This window comes from Tachysurus vachellii, chromosome 7 (genome assembly GCF_030014155.1).
Source record: "Tachysurus vachellii isolate PV-2020 chromosome 7, HZAU_Pvac_v1, whole genome shotgun sequence".
NCBI classification, from domain to species: Eukaryota; Metazoa; Chordata; class Actinopteri; order Siluriformes; family Bagridae; genus Tachysurus; species Tachysurus vachellii.
In genome coordinates, this window is record NC_083466.1 from 4,215,824 (window position 1) to 4,237,014 (window position 21,191).

A 21,191-nucleotide genomic window follows, 5' to 3' on the forward strand; every position below is an offset into this window, starting at 1 on the left:
CTGTAAGACACAAACTATATTAATGCAATGATAAATAATTCTTTTGAATTTCCAAAGACGGACCTGGTATAATGCGATAATTAAAGTGAACGTCGGCAAGCAGTCCTGTAATTCTGAGAAATGAACTATCAGTATTTATTGTATGTATAGTGCTTTTGAATAACACATTTCTGATCTTTAATTAAACCAAAAGTTATAATAGTTGCTAATTTTTTATTGTTTTCCTTGTTTTTTTTTTCCCACAGAATTGTTATAATTCTGCAGTATGCAAATGAGCACTTTAACAAATCGTAATGCTTCAAATTTGTTTGATAAAATTTTGACCACGTTTGTGGATATGTTTTGCATGGATATTTTGATAAACATCAGTAGCTCATGACCATAGATTTTGTTGGGGCAAAACATTAATAATGACAAACAAAAATGACTAGCTTGACTTATGCTATAGGCTACTATCTTGAGCAGGCAGGCAGTTGAGAACCAACAACATGCAGTCATCCAGCAGCTTGTTTTTAGGTATTTATTGACTGTTATGTCAATATGACTGTTATGACCCCAGCCCTGTTATATCTGGGAGTGCAGAAGTGTAAAGGGCTAATAAAGAATGAATAAAAGATGCTAAGATTTTCTCAGAGAAGAAGATATGTTGTAAGTAATGTATATGTAAGAGCCCAGCCAAGGCCAAAATATTAATTACCCAGAATAAATATACAAATAGAAGCAACATAACTAATATAACTCCTTAATTAATCCAAAATACAAAGACCAAACCACCTCACCTAACAAAATTGGCAGCAAAGCCATCAAGGACCTGCTAATTCCAGGTTAAACTACCTGAACAAGCTTAGGACCATATACCAAGTAGAAAGTAAAGAACAAGTCACTCTTGTTAACTCCAGAGCATAACATTTTTTTCTCAAAAATTTCCTCAAAACTCTAAATACAAATTCGAAAATTCAGACACAAATCCCCAACAGTGCAGATGACACAAATGCTATTCAGGGGAACGTGACGATTTCAAGCATTTGAAGCATTTTATCATCTTGGAAATTCACCGCTGCACCAGAGTCATTAGCACTAAGACATTTAAACAGGACGTTTTATTTCAAGTACCTTTGCTCACTTGGTCATGTTGTGTTTTCCAGGGTCTGTTCGACCCTTTATTGACCCAACATTCTTTATTGACCCAATGCAGAATCTCTGCAACACTCATTTGCCTCAAAAGAAGAGGCTGACATTTCTAACTTCCATGATTTCTATTTCTGATTGTGATTTTGGAAAAACAGGTTTAGTTTTTTGTTGCAAGCATGTGGTTGTCATGTCTTAATCAAATGATCTGTGTGAATGGACAGTTGGAGCTACTGACTGTGAAAGAACCATTATCATGAAATTATATTATAATATGATCCTTGAAACCCTGACAAAACACAGTTTTTAGAGATTGCTCATTCTTCCTGCTTTGGACTGCAAGTGGACGAAGTCTCCGAGTGGGTAGCTAAAGAGCCCTTTACAATCCAGCACACAAACACTGTGAAAGTGAACACTGTGTTTGCTTTGTTAAGCACCCTTCTGGTGTGAAGTGCTAGCACTTTTTTTGTCCACATTAACCTCTGGATTTAAGAGAGGGGGAGCTGGTACAGAAAATTGAGCATTTCATGAGAAAGTCATTGCACCAGGAGAGACATTGTATTTTTGTCATGGAACTTGGTTAACTTTTGTTTTTACAAAGGATGATGGGTTTAATAAAACTAGTATCTGGATGTTGCTGAGGTGTTGAAAGCAACTCGACTCTACAGAACTGGATGAGTAACTGCATAGTGTAGGAAATATGGTAGAGCTATTGAGCATGAGCCACCCATTAGCTGTCCTTCAGAGGCAATGGTAGAACAAAGAAGCCTTCAGTAAAGGATAAGACTTAGAGGTGTGTGCAGGATGTGTACTGAACGCAGATCTATTAAGTTCAGTCGTTAGACTCAATTTCCAGACCGAGATCAAGACAGATATACAGTATATATATATATATATACACATATATCGACACAATTCTAACATTTTTGACTCTATACACGGGGGCACGGTGGCTTAGTGGTTAGCACGTTCGCCTCACACCTCCAGGGTCGGGGTTCGATTCCCGCCTCCACCTTGTGTGTGTGGAGTTTGCATGTTCTCCCAGTGCCTCGGGGGTTTCCTCCGGGTACTCCGGTTTCCTCCCCCGGTCCAAAGACATGCATGGTAGGTTGACTGGCATCTCTGGAAAATTGTCCCTAGTGTGTGATTGCGTGAGTGAATGAGTGTGTGTGTGTGTGTGCCCTGTGATGGGTTGGCACTCCGTCCAGGGTGAATCCTGCCTTGATGCCCAATGACGCCTGAGATAGGCACAGGCTCCCCGTGACCCGAGGTAGTTTGGATAAGCGGTAGAAGATGAATGAATGAATGACTCTATACACCACCACAATGGATTTGAAATGAAACGAACAAGTTGTGCTTTAACTGACAAAAGCAGCAGAATGAATTCTGAAGTGTTTCGGGCAATATTATCTGATCATATTCAGCCAAATGCTTCAGAACTCATTGGACTCACTGCTTCACAGTGCAGATGGACAATGACCCAAAGCATACTGGAAAAGCAACCAAAGAGTTTTTTAAGGGAAAAAAGTGGAATGTTATGCAATGGCCAAGTCAATCACCTGACCTGAATCCGATTGAGCATGCATTTCACTTGCTGAAGACAAAACTGAAGGGAAAATGCCCCAAGAACAAGCAGGAACTAAAGACAGTTGCATTAGAGGCCTGGCAGAGCATCACCAGGGATGAAACCCAGCGTCTGGTGATGTCTATGTGTTCCAGACTTTAGGCTGTAATTGACTGTAAAGGATTTGCAACCAAGTATTAAAAAAGGTGAAAGTTTGATTTATGATTATTATTCTGTCCCATTACTTTTGGTCCCTTAACAAGTGGGAGGCACATATGCAAACTGTTGTAATTCCTACACCGTTCACCTGATTTGGATGTAAATGCCCTCAAATTAAAGCTGACAGTCTGCAGTTAAAGCACAACTTGTTCGTTTCATTTCAAATCCATTGTGGTGGTGTATAGAGCCAAAAATGTTAGAATTGTGTCAATGTCCCAATATTTATGGACCTGACTGTATAAAGGCAGAATTTAAGGAATTTAAGGAATGCCAGACAGAGGTCAGTACACAAATATACACACCAGAATCACAATCCATGATGTCCTTAGATCTCTGAAGAGGGTACTGCTTAATTGTGATGAAGTCAGCTACTACTACTAGTAATACTACTACTAATAAAAACTTAATGTGAGAAAAAGTATTTCGTATTAAATGATTTTTGACCAAAATGCTGGATAGACTTGAATTTATTTGAGCCATTAAGGTTCTATCAAGAACCTTCTTGATGTCACCACAATCATCGTATTGCAAACATTCCCAGACAATTATGTCATGTCAGCGCTGATTTGACACCAGTCTTCACTTCCTAGTACAAACTACAGCCTACAAACACGGCTGCCACACACTATACTTCCCAACTCACACAGCAATCTTCACCAGCACAGTTAGGACTTCCCATCACATGCCAATCTTCAATCATACCTATTAAAATATAAACCTACTCATTGCAAACCTTGCCTGGCTCACCATGCCTTTGCCTTTTCTATTGTCTTGTCTAGCTATTAAGGACTTGTCTTTGCTGTCTTTTTTTCTGATCACCTAAAACTGTCTTTGTCCTTAAATTTCTGTCCTGGTTTGGATTGTTTTCCCGATAAAGATAAACCTCGCCTGCAACTCAAACCTTACAAATTCTCTTTGTCAACTTCAATCCGCATCAGTACCAGCACATCACACTGGTGACTCCAAAAACCCTCACCTCTATTCCGCGTCCCTTGCTCTACCATGCTGTATGGTGAAGGGCCTCGTGTCTTCTGCCAGCATCTTGATCTAAGCACCCTGACCTCATCTGGCTGTCTCATCCCATTCTCGAGCTTGATTCACTCTTTGGGATCCATGCGGGCTCAAGTGTCTGTGAATGCCAAATACGCACTTGAATTGCATTTCCACCAACCCCAGCAGTTCAAACGTCCTAATCACCCTCATCTGTGTCCCTTACATAAGGTTCTTTGTTTCAGTGTCTTATGGTGAACCTTTTGTTGATGTTGAGTTGGTTTGCAGTCAAGTCTGCCACGACAGAATATAGTCTAGTCTTATAAATAAATCTCGTCTTACATAATTTAAAAGAATTGACTTGACATAAAATAAAACACTGGCACCACAATGTGTGTTTTTTTTTTATATCTGTTCCATTATGTGCAAATCAATAGACACATACATTTATACTCAAGCAATGTAAAAAAAAAAAAAAAAAGCAGAAATAAAATAAGCTGAATGAACAAAACTGAAGGGAAGTCTTGTGTGTGGATTATGCTTTACAGGAAGCTGAGTGGATTATGGAGGTATATATATATATATATATATATATATATATATATATATATATATATATATATATCCATCAAAAATGGAGTAAGCCATGCAAAGTGAGATTATGTATTATGTGTATTATGTATCCACTGTAACCCTGTGATAAACCATATTATTGCCTCATGCACAATGACACATAGCTGAAGTAACCCAATTCCAATGACCTAACCTATGATTCATACACTTGGATGAAGTATAGCCACGTGTTTCAAGCTCAGTTTATCACAAAACAGTGAAAAAAAATATACCCTCTACAAAAACCAACACAACCTCCATTCTATCAGCCCATTCTTTCCGCTAGTTAAAATATCTTTACTTATTTGTAAAAATGACTAAAGATGAACTAGTTCCTATTTCACCTGTCCACCTTGGTTCTGTTCACACATAATATTACCATAATATTACATGTCAGATTAAAATGACAATTTACAGCTCAGTGAAGAGATGGTTGTGTGTAAGACTCCGAAGAATCAACGTAGCATTTGAAAGTATAGTGAATAATGTCATTGTGAGGTTTATAATTGAGCTGATTGAGCTGATTGTCAACCAATCATAAAAACCTTCAAGTGCTGAAAATGATTCAAGATTCAAATGATTCTTCCCTTTCTTTATCACCTCCTCCTGTAAACGTCAAGTATTTAAATAGGTGTTACTTCAGTATTTCTGCACTATTTATCCTATACAGGTTCACAGGGATCATGAAGCCCATTCCAGGGACTCAAGGTACAAGGCAATGGACACCCTGGATGGGGTGCCAAAACATAGCGGGGCACAATCGCACACAGACAGACAATTTAGAGATGTTGATCAGCCTACAGTGCATGTCTTTAGACTGGAGAGGAAACCAGAGTTCCCAGAGAGAACCCCTCAAGCCCAGGGGAAAAAAAATGCAAACCAAACTCTGTATACTCTAACTGCTCTTTCATAGTAATGTTAATAACTACTTTTATATTAATCATACATGAAATATATCATTTCATTCATATATCCAATTATTCAACCATGTGGCAGTTGAGCGATGCATAAAATTGGATAGATATACGTCATGAGCTTGAGTTAATGTTTACAGCAAACATCAGTATTTGTCAGAATTTCATCAGAGAACAATCAGGTCTGGTTCTAAGATAAGATACGATTAGATCAGATCAGAGGTGTGTCTCAAACAGTCCCAAGTCATTTTAAAAATTCAAGATTTAATACTTTGACGTAAGCTTTAAAACTTTAATAAATAAGTAACCACTTGAGAGCTACAACAACAATAACAGTCCACTTAATAAATGATTACTAAAAAAGATGGTTATGTGTTTGCCCCCATTTTTTTATATGACAGGGAAAACAATGAGCAACGATAATAATCCCTGCTTTTTGTCCCTGGACATTGTTGGATTTTTTTTTAAAAGTATTGAACCTTGTGATTGATCCAGATCAATGTTTGTGATTGAGAAAGAGACAGAATTTTAAATGGCTCGCTCCCTGAGAGACAAGAGTAAATTCTCAATCTCTCTCACTCATTTTCTACCGCTTATCCGAACTATCTCAAGTCACGGGGAGCCTGTGCCTATCTCAGGCGTCATCGGGCATCAAGGCAGGATACACCCTGGACGGAGTGCCAACCCATCACAGGGCACACACACACTCTCATTCACTCACGCAATCACACACTACGGACGATTTTCCAGAGATGCCAATCAACCTACCATGCATGTCTTTGGACCGGGGGAGGAAACCGGAGTACCCGGAGGAAACCCCCGAGGCACGGGGAGAACATGCAAACTCCACACACACAAGGTGGAGGCGGGAATCGAACCCCCAACCCTGGAGGTGTGAGGCGAACGTGCTTACCACTAAGCCACCGTGCCCCCATATAGTAAATCAAGTAAACTCTATTTACGAACATGGTGAGCAGAAAAGCATCTGAAAACATCAAACGTCTTGTGGGGAGCTACAATAGAAGAAAACCGCTCTGGGTTCCACCCTGGCCAGCCAAGAACAAGAACCTGGGGCTTGATGTGACAACAGTACAACTGGCTGATTGGATAATTACACATACATGAACGTATACCTAATAATGTATCCGGTCAATTTTTATTTCATTTATATGCCAGGTTTAAACTCGCTGCACATCTTTATTGTATAACTTTTATTTACTAATTCACTCAATCTAATCAAGCTAATAAATAATGCCTTAGATTTCAGACACTGAAATCAAATTCAGATAGGTTGACTTCCTATTTAAGAGTTTAGAAGCATTAGTATACAGTAGCTTGACTTCTTGTCATATAAAGCTGGAAAATGGCAGCCCCAAAAGTAACAGCAGTACTACAATATTACAGATTAATGTCTTTCTCAAGCTTTTCTACAAGCAAACACAGCATTATTAAGAGTAGTGCGCAAAAGGAAAGGTCATTCTTTAATGTGCAACCAAATACAAATGACATATGCATGAATGCACATCGAAGACAAGAACAGTGCAGCATAATAGTTGCAGTTGCAAAAAGGACAGCAATCCAAATTCCTTTGTACACAGTCATATATTCAATAGAAAATGAAGTTAGAGATGAGATGCGCCTAAGCACTTTTTTTTTTTTTTTTTTTTTGGGTCTTCGGAAACACTGTTACAGCGGACTACAGTCTACAATGCTATTCAAGCACTCGTGCGGTAAAAGAAAACCTCTAGACATGCAATTAGAGGAAAGGACAGTATCAAACTGACAGCAAGGCCAACATTCAAGCCGGTAACAATTTCTGTATTACTCCCTCTTCATTTTAATTTTCTGTTCTTTTAAAGATCCCTTTCTCTCACATCATTAGATCACTATGTCCACCTGCTCCATTTCCTCGCACTGCATTGGTACAGGGCGGGTCTGTTCGGCACAATGCAGCGCACCATTACTCCTGACAAGTCACTATGATACAGTTAGAAAGGATGACAGATACTGTAGGTTACACTCCTCTATATGGAAAAAGCAGTGGTAGAGTGAGGCAGGACTACACTGTTATTCACACACAGGGAGACGGACGGGGCAGCTTAAAGAGAAGCATCCGCTTGCATCCTCTCTTCTATCCAGACGCGGTGATGTAAAGCTGGTTCTGCAGGATGTAGTCAATCACCGGCTGAGTCAGGTAGTCCACCACGTGGCCGTCTCCGTGCTGGAGGGCCAGTCTACAGGAAAGAGGTAAATGTTACACCGTGGACACAAATAGTTAGACTATCTGCAAATGACTTTAGAGAGGCAATTTAATTAACATAAATGAGGTCTGGTGGTAAAATCTATCAATTAGTGTCTTAACAAATAAATGCATTATATCATAAGGTCATATTGAGGTTCATTCCATATTCCTTCTGAATACAAAACTGCTGATTGTTGGTTATGGATTTGTCAGACGAAATCTAGGCGGCGTTTCATTCTCTGTAAACATCTGACATGACTAGAATTGATAGTCTGGGAAAGAAAGAAAATCAGCCCCAGCCTCACTGTTGTGCTTGATACCAAGAAATCCAAACACACCTTATTCTATAAGGCTGAAAGTATCTGAACACCTGATCATCACATTAACATGTGGTTCTTGCTCAACCTGATGCCAAAAAGTTGTACTGTAAGTGCAGACATGACTGAATGTCTTTGTAGCTTTACCAAAGCTGATGTAAAAGAACTCAAGGTTCCTGACCTCGTTCCCACTCAAGATCTTTGGGATGGAACAGAGACCTTCACCCAACATCAGTGCCTGATCTCACTAACGCTCTTGTGGCTGAAAGGGCAAATCCTCATAGTCACAAAATACAAAATCTATTGGAAAGCAATCCCAGAAGAATGGAGGTTATTAAAACCGCAAAGTAGAACTACTAGAATATCCGGAATAGGATGTTCATCAAGCATGTATGTGTGTAATGGTCAGGTGCTTACAAATATTTGGCCATAAAGTGTGCATTGATGTATTTTTATGTTTGACAGACAGATTTCTAATATTATGTTTCCAAGATTACTCACAAGTGCAAGAAAAAACAGCCAGTGTTTTTCAAGGTTACTAATAATTCTCAGGTTTGCGGTTTACGTCATCGATTCCCTGAGAAACTGCTGAAATCAGCTCCCACAGACTTATAATAGCACAATGACTGCAGTTCCCATCATCAGCATCAACTTGTTTTGTATCATGGGCACAGTGCTTTGGTGTATATATAGGAGTAATCAAACACCCCTGATAAAAAGCCGAACAAGGAACGTGCATGTTTTTCCTCACCTGCTTTTAGTTGAACTAACAACTGACATCGGATGGTTCATATCGTCCTTCACCACAATGATATTGCCCTGTCATGGGGAAGAAGGAGTAAGATTTTCCATCAGTTTGCTTCAGCACTGTGTTTTAAGGAAAATCAATGATGGTTAGGAGAAGAATATAATGCTAAAATAATATTCTAAAAATGCCAAATGATTGAAGATCTTATGGTGGTTCAGGTAGCTTTGTAGCACTTTACCGTGTGCTTACGAAGCACAGAGGAAGGATTCATTATCCTTTCTGTGTCAGTTCCATCCCGAGGCACCACCACGATCCCAAAGTCACCTACAATCACCTCCATCTGCAAAATCACACAGTACAAAATGATTTAATTCAATTCAATTCAATTCAATTCACTCACTACTGCTTATCCGAACTACCTCGGGTCACGGGGAGCCTCTGTCGTCATTGGGCATCAAGGCAGGATACAACCTGGACAGAGTGCCAACCCATCGCAGGGCACACACACTCTCTCATTCACACACTAGGGACAATTTTCCAGAAATGCCAATCAACCTACCATGCATATCTTTGGACCGTGGGAGGAAACCGGAGTACCCGGAGGAAACCCCTGAGGCACAGGGAGAACATGCAAACTCCACGCACACAAGGCGGAGGCGGGAATCGAACCCCCAACCCTGGAGGTCTGAGGCGAACGTGCTAACCACTAAGCCACCGTGCTCCCCTCAATGCAATTCAATGCAATTCAATGCAATTCAATGCAATTCAATTCAATTCAATTCAAGTTTATTTGTATAGCGCTTTTACAATGGACATATATATTACTTGTATAGCAGCTTTACAGAACATAAACATAGAGCAGAAGGTAAACATAAGGAGAAATATAAAGAATTAATATAATAAAAATTCAAGATATATATATATATATAGTTCACAGTGTGTATGTACAGTATGTATGTATGTATGTATGTATGTATGTATATGTATTTATCCCCCAATGAGCAAGTCTGAGGTGACTCAGGCAGCAGTGGCAAGGAAAAACTCCCTTAAATTGGTAAGGAAGAAACCTTGAGAGGAACCAGACTCAAAGGGGAAACCCATCCTCATATGGGTGACACTAGAGGGTGTGATTACAAATATACAGTCAAACAAATGTTGTATTGGTGTAAGGATCACATGGAGTTCAGATCTCCTCTTAGTATCACAGAGTCCAACTGGAACTGGTAGATCTGTAGATGTCTCAGGATTCGCACAGAGTCGGCCTCATCTCAGTGGATTTACAAACAGCAAATTCATCTACGGGGGGCACGGTGGCTTAGTGGCTAGCACGTTTGCCTCACACCTCCAGGGTTGGGGGTTTGATTCCCACCTCCGCCTTGTGTGCGTGGAGTTTGCATGTTCTCCCCGTGCCTTGGGGGTTTCCTCCGGGTACTCCGGTTTCCTCCCCCGGTCCAAAGACGTGCATGGTAGGTTGATTGGCATCTCTGGAAAATTGTCCGTAGTGTGTGAGTGTGTGAGTGAATGAGAGTGTGTGTGTGTGCCCTGCGATGGGTTGGCACTCCGTCCAGGGTGTATCCTGCCTTGATGTCCTATGACGCCTGAGATAGGCACAGGCTCCCCGTGACCCGAGGTAGTTCGGATAAGCGGTAGAAAATGAGTGAGTGAGTGAGTGAAATTCATCTACCTCACTAGCTTTTAATACAGTGTCTTGCACAAGTATTCACTGATTAGAACTTGGAACTGTAATACAGCTGAAGAAGGTGCTACTGATGGTGCTACTGGAATAGGACAAAATTCTAGAAAAGGAAAAATCTAAGCTTTGGTTAAAAAAACAATTCCGTGCATATCTAAATCCAGGAAGCCACCCACCAAAGGTCAGTAACCAGGTACGGTGGGCAACAATAGTGTGAATGCAAGCAAGTGGCCAAAGGTGATGCTGAAGATGCTGGAGACATCCAACGCTCATAGGGGAAAACATATCATGCAGCTCGCCTTTTTGAAAGAAAACCATGAAGTATGCCACAGGAAATCCCATTTGGAGTTTGTCAAAAGGCTTGTTGGAGAGGTTCTTTGGTCATAGAAGACCAAAAAGTTCTACCCTTGGTACACAGTGCGAAATTTGGTGGACATCTATGGTGCATGGTGGTTGTAACATCAGCACGGATTGGGAAAATGGTCAGAATTATAGAATATCCAGTCTACGGCAAGGCTTGCTGTTTACCAACTGTCTGGCAAAGAGTCATCAATTTTGTCAAAGGCAATGGTCAGGAAATTCCAGGATCCAGATGTGTAAAGCTTTGACTCTGGTGTGGTTATTTATATATTTCCTTAAAACTATTACAGCATCTGGGGCCTATTCCCATATGTCTTATGACACCAACTATAATATTTTTAAGGTTTAATTCTTTGGTTTTGGGGCATTCTTGAGTTCCAAGATTTTGCTCAACATGATAAAGACATATTCCAAAAGACTTACAGCTGTAATTTAGCCAACAATATATATATATATATATATATATATATATATATTTTTTACTAATTATTGACCCATATTAACCATTTTAATTCCAATTTGTAACACTACCACAAGAGGAAAACCTCAAGAAGGCAGAGTTCTGTGCAAGACACAGTATTTCAGTCCAGAAAGGAACAATGAAGTTCAAAGCAGCCTTTTGTTCTGATGTAAAAAAAAAAATACTTTAAATAAACCACTTTTAGATGGACTTTTAGACTCTTTGGGACTTATATGATACTCACATCACTCTCGTTCCATAGCCCAGGAATGCAGAAGGACTCCAGTAGATCACTTCCACACAGGAGCAGGATACGCAATTCTATACAAAACAGCACAATAAAGTGACATTGTGGTATGCACAATACCTTTACTCTTATTCACTGAGCAGTATACTGAAAATTCCAAGCATCTAGCTGTTAAATTGATGTCCCAAAGCCTACAGTTTGGTCTTGCCCACTTACATGACATATTATAGGTTAAGCCATCCATAATTTGAAGACTAATAATCAATCAATCCATCAATGAATTAATCAATGAATGAATCAATCAGTGAATCCTTCGAAAAATCCATCCATCCTCTACACCACTTATCCTACAGGGTTGCAGGGAAACTAGAACCTATCCCAAAAGATTTGGAGCACAAGGCAAGGTACATCCTGGACGGGATGCCAGTCTATCACAGGGCACAATCGCACACACTCACTCACACTACAGACGATTTAGAGATACCAATCAGCCTACAATGCAAGTCGTTGGACTGGGGCAGGAAACCAGAGTACCTTGAGAAGACCTAAGGCATGGGGAGTACATGCAAACTCCACACACAAATATGGCAGAAGTGGGAATCAAGCCCCCAACACTAGTGGTGTGAGGTAAACACCGCAATTCGACTAATTTTTTAAAACAAAGAAATAACAAGCATTAGATAAAAGGTTCATTGGGCTTCTATATGAAACCCTAGTTGTTCTTAGCTCAAAAGAAAGGGTTTCAAAAGGGTTCTCTGTTGGTACTTTAAAACTTGTTTTGGGGCTAATTAATGGACCCTACGGTTCTATAAAAAAACAACAACAAATAAACCGTTGTGCTAACATACAACACAAGTGTATGGACACATTTTGACATGAAAGTTCATATCAATGTAACTTTCATTCATCAAGCCTAACTTTAGAGAATCAAATTATTAACTATCATGACATGAAGTAAATAATTTACAATATTAATCATTAAACCAAATGAGTGATACACATTAAAGCCAAACACTATGAAAGATGAAAATCTGCTCAATGACTCAAGCAATTTAGCTCAAAAGCTAAATGGCTATATATCTCTCCCATCATTATTGTGTCATCCCGTCAGTGACTCACTACAGTGTCAAAACACAAGACACGAAGCATCAAATACTCACCGATTTCTTCGTAACGCACTGTGGTCCCGAGGTTTGCGTTTTCATCTGCTCAAATGAAACAGAATTATGGAAATGCCCCATCCATTACATTCTCATTTAATATGTACGCAGTTTATTCCAATATTCTTGTAGGTAATGGAGGAAACTTATGGAGTGGATACATCAGTTAGCAAAGGAAACATTTTTATCGTATCTTAATATCAGATCATATAATACACACCAACAAAAGTGAAGCGCTCCACGTGCGGGCGAACACAGCAGATTTTGCCCAAACTCTCACTCATCTTTCCCCACAGCTTAACTGGATAAGAGAGAGAAATAAACCATCAACAACCAAATTCCAAATAGAAAAGCAATCACATTTCACTGGGAGAAAATGAAACCCAGAGTTTTGAAACATACAGTGTGACTCTTCAGATTATCAGATTAGGAAGAGCCAGGATTAGATGTTAACCCTGGCTAAAGTATGTGTTCTGCTTTGAAAAAATGGATCATGAAATAAATAAGCTACTTCTTTTACGTTCGTTCCTCTGTTCCTTTGAGGACTTTGTTATATACGTGTCAACAAAATAAACGCCAAATATAACAAACCTACGTAATGAAATCTAGGATATGGATAAGGATATTAGTCCAAATATAATCTGTAATAATATACTTGCAAGTACGGTATATGTACGAAAGCATATACAGAGACACTTACTAGCTGTGGGTTTGTTCGAGGAGTTGTTGTTCTGGAAGATTGGAGAAGTGGTGTTCTGGGGCTGGCCAATCACCGGAGTTGTAGAGGGTGTGTTCACATTAGATAGAATGCATCCTGTTACTCTCTGCAGGAATATGGATTAAACACATCAATATTAAAAGCGTGAAATTTATTCTAATCGGGCAATCTTGTATTTTACGTATTACATATACAGTATGACGCGGACCTTCATAAGGTCTCGGTGGTGTTCCAGTACACTGCAGGTAGTCTGCCAGGTGTCCTGATAACATTCCCAAGGGTCGACCCTGTTCAAAGGAAAAAGGCAAAATGGTGTAAACAATCTACAGTTACATATTAAAATACAATGAAATTTACTACATATGACGTTCTGACTCATTGACAAATACCTGATCCAGTCAGATGACTGCACTGCCAGCTGACACATGGTGAGCCGATGTCTGCTTGAAATAAGACCCTAAAAGAAACCACATGGAGGAAAGCATTGGTATAATATACCCACAAGCAGAATAGATGCATTTGGCTCAGAGGTTATTCTGAAATAATGCAACAGTATTCAGACCTTAGTTGTAGCTACAGAATAAAGTGCTCTCTGGTGCTACATACGTAGCCGTGTTTCAGTGACTCGTGTGTCTATCCTTGGACTTAAACCTATTTCTTGTCAGATATAAGATGTTTTTTTGACTTTTTTGCTCCATGTCTTGTTTGTTCGTGTATGTTAGCATCTTTCTTCAAATTAAATTTTTAGTCAAATACACAACAAAAAAAGGATCGAGGAATAAAATATTTTATAAATAAACCACCAAAAGTGGGGTTTGAATCCGGGTCTCTGTTGGGAGAACACCTGGTTCACCACAGTACAGAGTACAAACCCAAACACAGGATAAAAGCAAACTATGGGTTTTGATAAGAAAACTACAAACACAGGAGAACACTATGGAAAACTAAACAAGAATAAATACAGAAATCAGAAGGTATAGCTAATCACAGAACCATGAGAAACACGAGACTGGTGACACGGACACACCTAAGTGTGTTTATATGTAGCTATAGGGGAAGTAATCAGTGGAACATGAGAAACAGGTGTGCAAAGACGTGGAACAGACGTGGAAACACAAAACATAACCTACGACCTCAACGCCTGCTCACTGTATCTTTCCCTCCTGTCTCAAAGCATGTGCTAAGCTGCCTCCTATCTTCACCCATATCTTCAACAGATCACTGGAGCTGTGTGAGGTCTCCTCCTTCTTTAAACTCTCCACAGTGATCCCGGTCCCCAAGAAACCCAAGAAACCCTCCATCACTGGACTAAACGACTACAGGCCTGTCGCTCGGACATCTGTTGTCATGAAGACCTTTGAACAGCTCGTATTGGCCCACCTATAGACTTTACCAGAATGGATGCTGGATCCCCTACAGTTTGCCTACCGAGCAAACAGATCGGGGGACGACGCAGTCAACGTTGGGCTGCACTACATTCTGCAACACCTTGACTGCCTTTTGATGGCTTTTAATACAATAATTCAGGAAATTCTCCTCTCCAAACTCCTAAAGCTCACTATACCCCCTGCCATCTGTCAGTGGATCACCAGCTTCCTGACAGGCAGGAGACAACAAGTGAGTCTGGGAGGTGTTACCTCCAGTATTCGGACAGTCAGCACTGGTGCTCCTCAGGGATGTGTCCTCTCCCCACTGCTATTCTCCCTCTATAACAATGACTGCACTTCAAGTGACTGTCAACTGTTAAACTAAAATTTGCAGATGATACTACGCTCATCGGTCTCATCCAAGATGGCAATGAGTCTGCATACCAGCAGGAGGTGAAGCGGTTGGTGCTATGCTGCAGTCAGAACAGCTCAAATCTAAACACCGTCAAAACTGTGGAGATGATAGTGGACTTTAGGAAAGACCCCTCAACAGTACTCCCTCCCACAATATCCTACAGCCCTGTGTCATCTGTGTAGTCCTTCACGTTTCTGGGCACTACCATTATGACCTGAAATGGGAGTGCAACTTAAACTCCATTATCAAAAAGGCCCAGCAGAGGATGTAATTTCTAGGTCAATTAAGGAAGTATGGTATGCCACAGGAGCTGTTGATGCAGTTCTACACTGCAGTCATTGAATCTGTCCTGTGCACATCCATCACCATCTGGTTTGGTGCAGCAACAAAACAGGACAGGAACAGACTGCAACTCACTCACTCACTCACTCACTCATTGTCTACCGCTTATCCGAACTACCTCGGGTCACGGGGAGCCTGTGCCTATCTCAGGCGTCATCGGGCATCAAGGCAGGATACACCCTGGACCGAGTGCCAACCCATCGCAGGGTGCACACACACACTCTCATTCATTCACGCAATCACACACTACGGACAATTTTTCAGAGATGCCAATCAACCTACCATGCATGTCTTTGGACCGGGGGAGGAAACCGGAGTACAGACTGCAACGCACAGTAAAGACAGTAGAAAAAAATCATTGGTGCTCCCCTGCCCACTCCCCAGGTACCACACAAGAACCAGAAACCTACTGACCCTTCACACCCTGGACACAACCTCTTAGAGGTCCTTCCTTCTGGCAGGCGCTACAGAACTTTGTTTACCAAAACTGCCAGACTCAGGAACAAACTGTTCATATCTATAAGTACTGCATTATCAGAACTGTCAGTCATCAAATCATCTGTATATGTTACACACACTACTGCTGCTGTATTATTGTACAAGAGCACTACCATGCACTTCTCACACTTTATTTACATGACTGATCAGTCATATATTTTGTACTCATATTTTGTATACTGTATGTATACATATATTGTATCACGTCATCTGTATTGTCTTGTATAGTATAGTGTTATTTATATCTGTACTTTTGAGAGTCACAAACAGCTGGAACCAAATTCCTTGTGTGTGTCAACACACTTGGCCAATAAAACTGATTCTGATTCTGATTCTGATAACAAAAGCACATGGCGTAGACAAAACTTATAGACAAAAACACAATAATGACGTAGAATAAGCACTGACAGTTCGCCCACTAGTGGTCTGACAGGAAACAGTCCAAACAGTCCATGCTTGATGATATGTATACGAATATTGTGATTTCTTCTTCAGGATCTCTTTCTGTCTATATTTTTATCCACCATGATTTTGTTTTTCAGCCAAATGCTTGTGTTTAAAGTCAATCAAATCCTCAGAGGTGTGAGCAACACATATTAGTCTAATCTGAATGATAGATGAAAAAATCGTAACACCGTGAAACATAGTGACATACAAATAACACCGCATCTGATTCATGGATTGGTGAACGTGATGAGTCAGCATTTTAAGTGCTTTCAGGATCCAAAGAAAAAAAGTAAACATTCACTAAAATAAAAAATGACCGTGAAGGTGAATTGGAGCTGCTGAGAATGCTGATTGTTTAAAGCTCTCATTAAGTCTGTTATAAGACCTCAAGATATTTATTGCTTTTTTTTTTCAGTTTAGAAATGAATCAAACACCGAACAATAGACCACCAAAATGCTTGGTGTGTGTTATCTCTTGTACTAAATGCATCTATTATTGTAATAATGATCCACTTCAGAGCCTTCAATTCACATAAAAAATGTTGACACTCAACCCCATTACTTTCAGTATTTTAGTTGCCTTCTATTTGCTAATAAGTACTCTAATTAATTATTCACTCTGCTTATTACTTATTTATGATATTGATATCGATTTTGTTTAAAGTTTTTTTGGTTTCAAATGGTTAAAAAGACATGTTTGGACACTCGGACCCTGACGAATAAGGGCGAATGAATCCAAACCATTGATTTTACTCATTAATGCATAGAAGGAGGGTGTAAAAAGGTTTATTTTTAAAGCGATGAGCTAGAATCTAGGACAAGCTTTTCATTAATTCCACATGAGACACAAAAGATCTCAGAATGAGATCCAGAACTGTGAATAATCATTTTGCAACCGAGTGCATATGTTTGTTTAAAATGATCTTCAGTCTTTGTTTTCCAGCTGCCACTTACCGGTTTGCCATAGGAGTCGTGTACAGGTGAAATGATCCCGCCAATCACTATGAAGCGTCCTGTCTTATGCAGGAACTCTCTGGCTTTTTCTGCAAAAACGGATAACAAGATTGTCATGACGGTGTTCAAACTTACCTTTTGCTTTTACTAAGTTAGTCCAAGTGAAGTGGCTTTATTTATATTGTGCTGTTTAACCAGTTCGTCTTGGAAATATTTTCTGTGGTCGTAAACTTATTGAGACTGGAGACTCCTTCGAGAAAGTTTCACCATATGATCAATGATAGATTTTACATTGAAAAGAAAATCCATATATTTTAAGATGTAGATTATTGACACATCCATGTGAATGGGCTGTTACCATAGAAACAATAATTATTTATATTTGAACAAGCACATTAATATTTACTGGAGCCATACTATACTGCACATACATGCTATATTGCAATGTTTCAGAAAGAAAGTTAATCCACAATATGCTCCAGATAGGACTGACTTGAGCTAACAATGTAAGCTGTGGTAGTCTATAGCCACGGGAGCATGAAGACAGGGACAGATCGTCAAACTCAGAAACAATAGATGTAATATCTAAAACAAGGACAGGCCACCAAAATAACGACCCAGAAGTCTGAAAAGCCCCAGGTCTGACTGCAAAGACATTCTGTTCCCCCATTTATCATTTTGAGCAGTAAATGTGAGTGGAGCAGCGGTGTACAACAAATAAAATGTCCTCTTGAGATATATTTGTGGAAAGATCAGGTACCCTTTTAACATTAATCATATTTTGTCCTTTTGAAATACATTTCTTTACCCTATGAGACGGTATTTTTTAAGCACCTGCAAAATAATTCTACTTCCGCACGAGGTATACGGCCATTATATTATTCCGCCAAACATGCAATGTATTTAATAAACTGCTTTTGGCGACACTTTTATTCACTAGCAAGAGAACTGAGTCTAACAATGGAAATTTGAATCTGTTCCCATTTCTGGACACAGTGAAACCTTTAAAAAGGAGTTTAAAACACTCCCAGTGCATTCAGATGCACCGCAAACACCAATGCCTAGTATATGGTTTCCAATTCCAACATCTGATACCATATGATATTCTGTGAGCCTCATAAACATAGTGTCTGTTGCCATGCCAATGAACAGAGGACATGATTAATGCTGACACTCAAGACGAAATAATCAAGAGGAGTATCTTGATACAGTCACAATATACTGAGAAAAGCTATATCTTTCATATAGCACCTCAGTTTTGCAAGCATGGAGTACTCAGATTCCTGCACTTCCTTTACTTCTTGCTTACCAGGTTCTAAATTGCAAGTCACAGCATCATCTACCCTCTGACTTCATTTTTATAGAAAGAATTTGTAAGGCATAAGCTTATGATAAACATTAAATGCAGCACCAAGTAGTTAAAGCACTGGGTTTTTGAACGGAAGGTCGAGTCCCAGCACCATGAGCAAAGGCCCTTAACTCTCTCTGCTCCAGGGGTTCTGTATCATGACTGACCCTGCGCTCTAACCCCAACTTCCAAAGCTGGGATTTGGAAAGAAAAGAACTTCACTGTGCTGTAATGTACAGGTGCTGTGTGAAGTGGCTGTGGTAGCCTAGTGGTTAAGGTATTGGTCTACCAAACGGAAGGTTGTGAGTTTGAATCCCAGTTTCGCTAATCTACCACTGTTGGGCCCCTGAGAAAAGACCTTAACCCAGGGTGTCTGCTAAATGCTGTGAATGTGCCAAACAGAGCTAAATAAAATGTTCCATAAAGCCCCTTATTATATGACATAATAATAATCCTCCATATACTTCTCTATGAACTACCATCAAATAATTTGAGATTTAGTTTTCCGGGTTCTGGATTCTACATAGAAACTTTACACAGATTATTTTCCTTTCAATATTAACCTAAACTTTGGAATTCAAAAAAATTCGAAGTAGAATCATACCCATTTTGAACAGTCAGAAATTCAATCTCAAACTTTTGGGCATTACTATATACATTCAGCCAGGTCAACCACAGTATGGTGAGAGTTTTCCTTAATGAATGCAGAAGGAAGTCACCTCAGCTTTAAATCTTGTTTCATTCCATTTGATTTTAATAGCAGTTTCAAGAATGTACTCAATATAGTTACAAAGCAGCTTCCTGCAAATCTTCTGGTTTGTAATCAGCATCTGTTAATCCCATTCAAATGATCTGCTTTGCAGTCTACATAGGCCAAAGCTTCTAATCACAGCACTGTATCCGAGGAATGTTTACAGAAATCGAATTGTACAGTATCTTTAGATCCCTGGTGAACAAACCGGAGGTGATGGAAGCAAGGAGAAAGAACAAACCCATGCATTTAAAGGGGATTTTTTTTTTATCTCATCAGTGGAAATCAATAAGCTAAGGCCTGTAGTTAGGATCTGTTTCTGCCAGTTTATTTTATTTTCATTGATGACTGGATATCATTTCCCTTTTGGGGACAAAGAGAGGCTTTTCAAAGGTTTGTAAACATTTTTGCATTTTCAGGTCAAATAATGTTGACAATAAGTTAGACCCAAAAGGAACCCAAACCCATCCTCTTCTAGACGTTCAGGCTTGTAATTATGATCGCATTTAATTGATCTGATTTGTATTTTATGCTCTGCTCTGTATTTATTACAGATATCTAAATGTACAGAGCATTTCACTCCCTAATGAGTAAAGCAGATGTGATGCTGGCAAGGAACCAGACTCTACTCTTCTATCTGATTTTATCTCACACGAGCCCAGGCTTGTTATTAGGATCTGTTAATGGAAGCTTATTTCATTTCCAGGGAAGACTGGATGCCACTTCTCTCTTTGGTGATGGTAAAGGTTTGTAAACATTTCAGACTAAAATACCCTATATTTATACATATATATATTTGATGTAAACTACATTTGAGGGAAAAAATCATGAATGGGATCAGACCCAAAATGGATCCTAACACATCTTTTTCTGAGTGATTTCATCTCATCAGAGGGAATTGATAAAAACTAAGTCTTGTATCTAGCCTCGACCACTCTCTGGGTGACGCAGAGGCACTTTGAAAACATATCAGTCAGGCTTGGTTTACGGTTTGTTAATGAAATTGAATGTGATCTTTGTTGGGGTTGCTTGATATTTTTGAATAACCAAACCACTGTAACCCAATATATACATCATGCATTGTTTAATTCTAGTTAAATCATAGTTGTCGTTGTTTGTAATGAGGACAAAAAGCAGGAAGTGAGAAAAAAAAGCATTTGGGTATTAGTGAACATGAGTTGCATAAATCATCTAGGCCTAGTTGCGCCACATGATCACGCTACGTGGACGTTGTTTGGCGTGTCAGCGGCCGTCGCCCATTTCAGCACCGCGATTTGGACAGCGACCCTAAACCTAAATCACTAACCGCTAAATCATGCGGCGTCCCAAAATTAAAGAAATATACACATATATTTAAACAACAACAACAACAACAACAAAAAAACAACAACACAAAATAAGGGTGTGTATCAGAGAAACAGAGGAATTGCTTACCGAACATATGAATGTGTCCCTTTGTGATGGGGTTGAAGCTTCCGCAGGAAAGCAATATAACGTGAGTTTTGGCCGTTTCTGTCATGTTGATGGTCGTCCACTTTGTCTCTTTTTCATATACGTGCTTGATTTTGTAGGCCTTTTTGTTTAGATGTTCCAAGAAAAAAAAAAGGCGAGGTTTGGTTCAGCTGCGGCAGAGATGCTCCACTCCTCTAGACGCAGAGCTGGACTCTGATTGGCTGCCTAACCTCTTGTCTTAAAGC

At 39.6% G+C, this 21,191-nt stretch overlaps 1 protein-coding gene across 1 annotated transcript; it reads right to left on the bottom strand.

Annotated features, from left to right (window-relative positions):
• Positions 1-6,330: 6,330 nt before the first annotated feature.
• Positions 6,331-21,148, bottom strand: nmnat2 (nicotinamide nucleotide adenylyltransferase 2). Its single transcript, XM_060873388.1, has 11 exons — positions 20,929-21,148; positions 17,396-17,484; positions 13,762-13,829; positions 13,581-13,659; positions 13,355-13,478; positions 12,875-12,955; positions 12,655-12,699; positions 11,492-11,568; positions 8,973-9,074; positions 8,738-8,805; positions 6,331-7,661 (listed from the first exon to the last, which is right to left on the bottom strand). Exons 1-11 carry the CDS (start codon positions 21,011-21,013, stop codon positions 7,559-7,561), a joined length of 921 nt encoding a protein of 306 aa, XP_060729371.1. The 5' UTR covers positions 21,014-21,148; the 3' UTR covers positions 6,331-7,558.
• Positions 21,149-21,191: the final 43 nt, after the last annotated feature.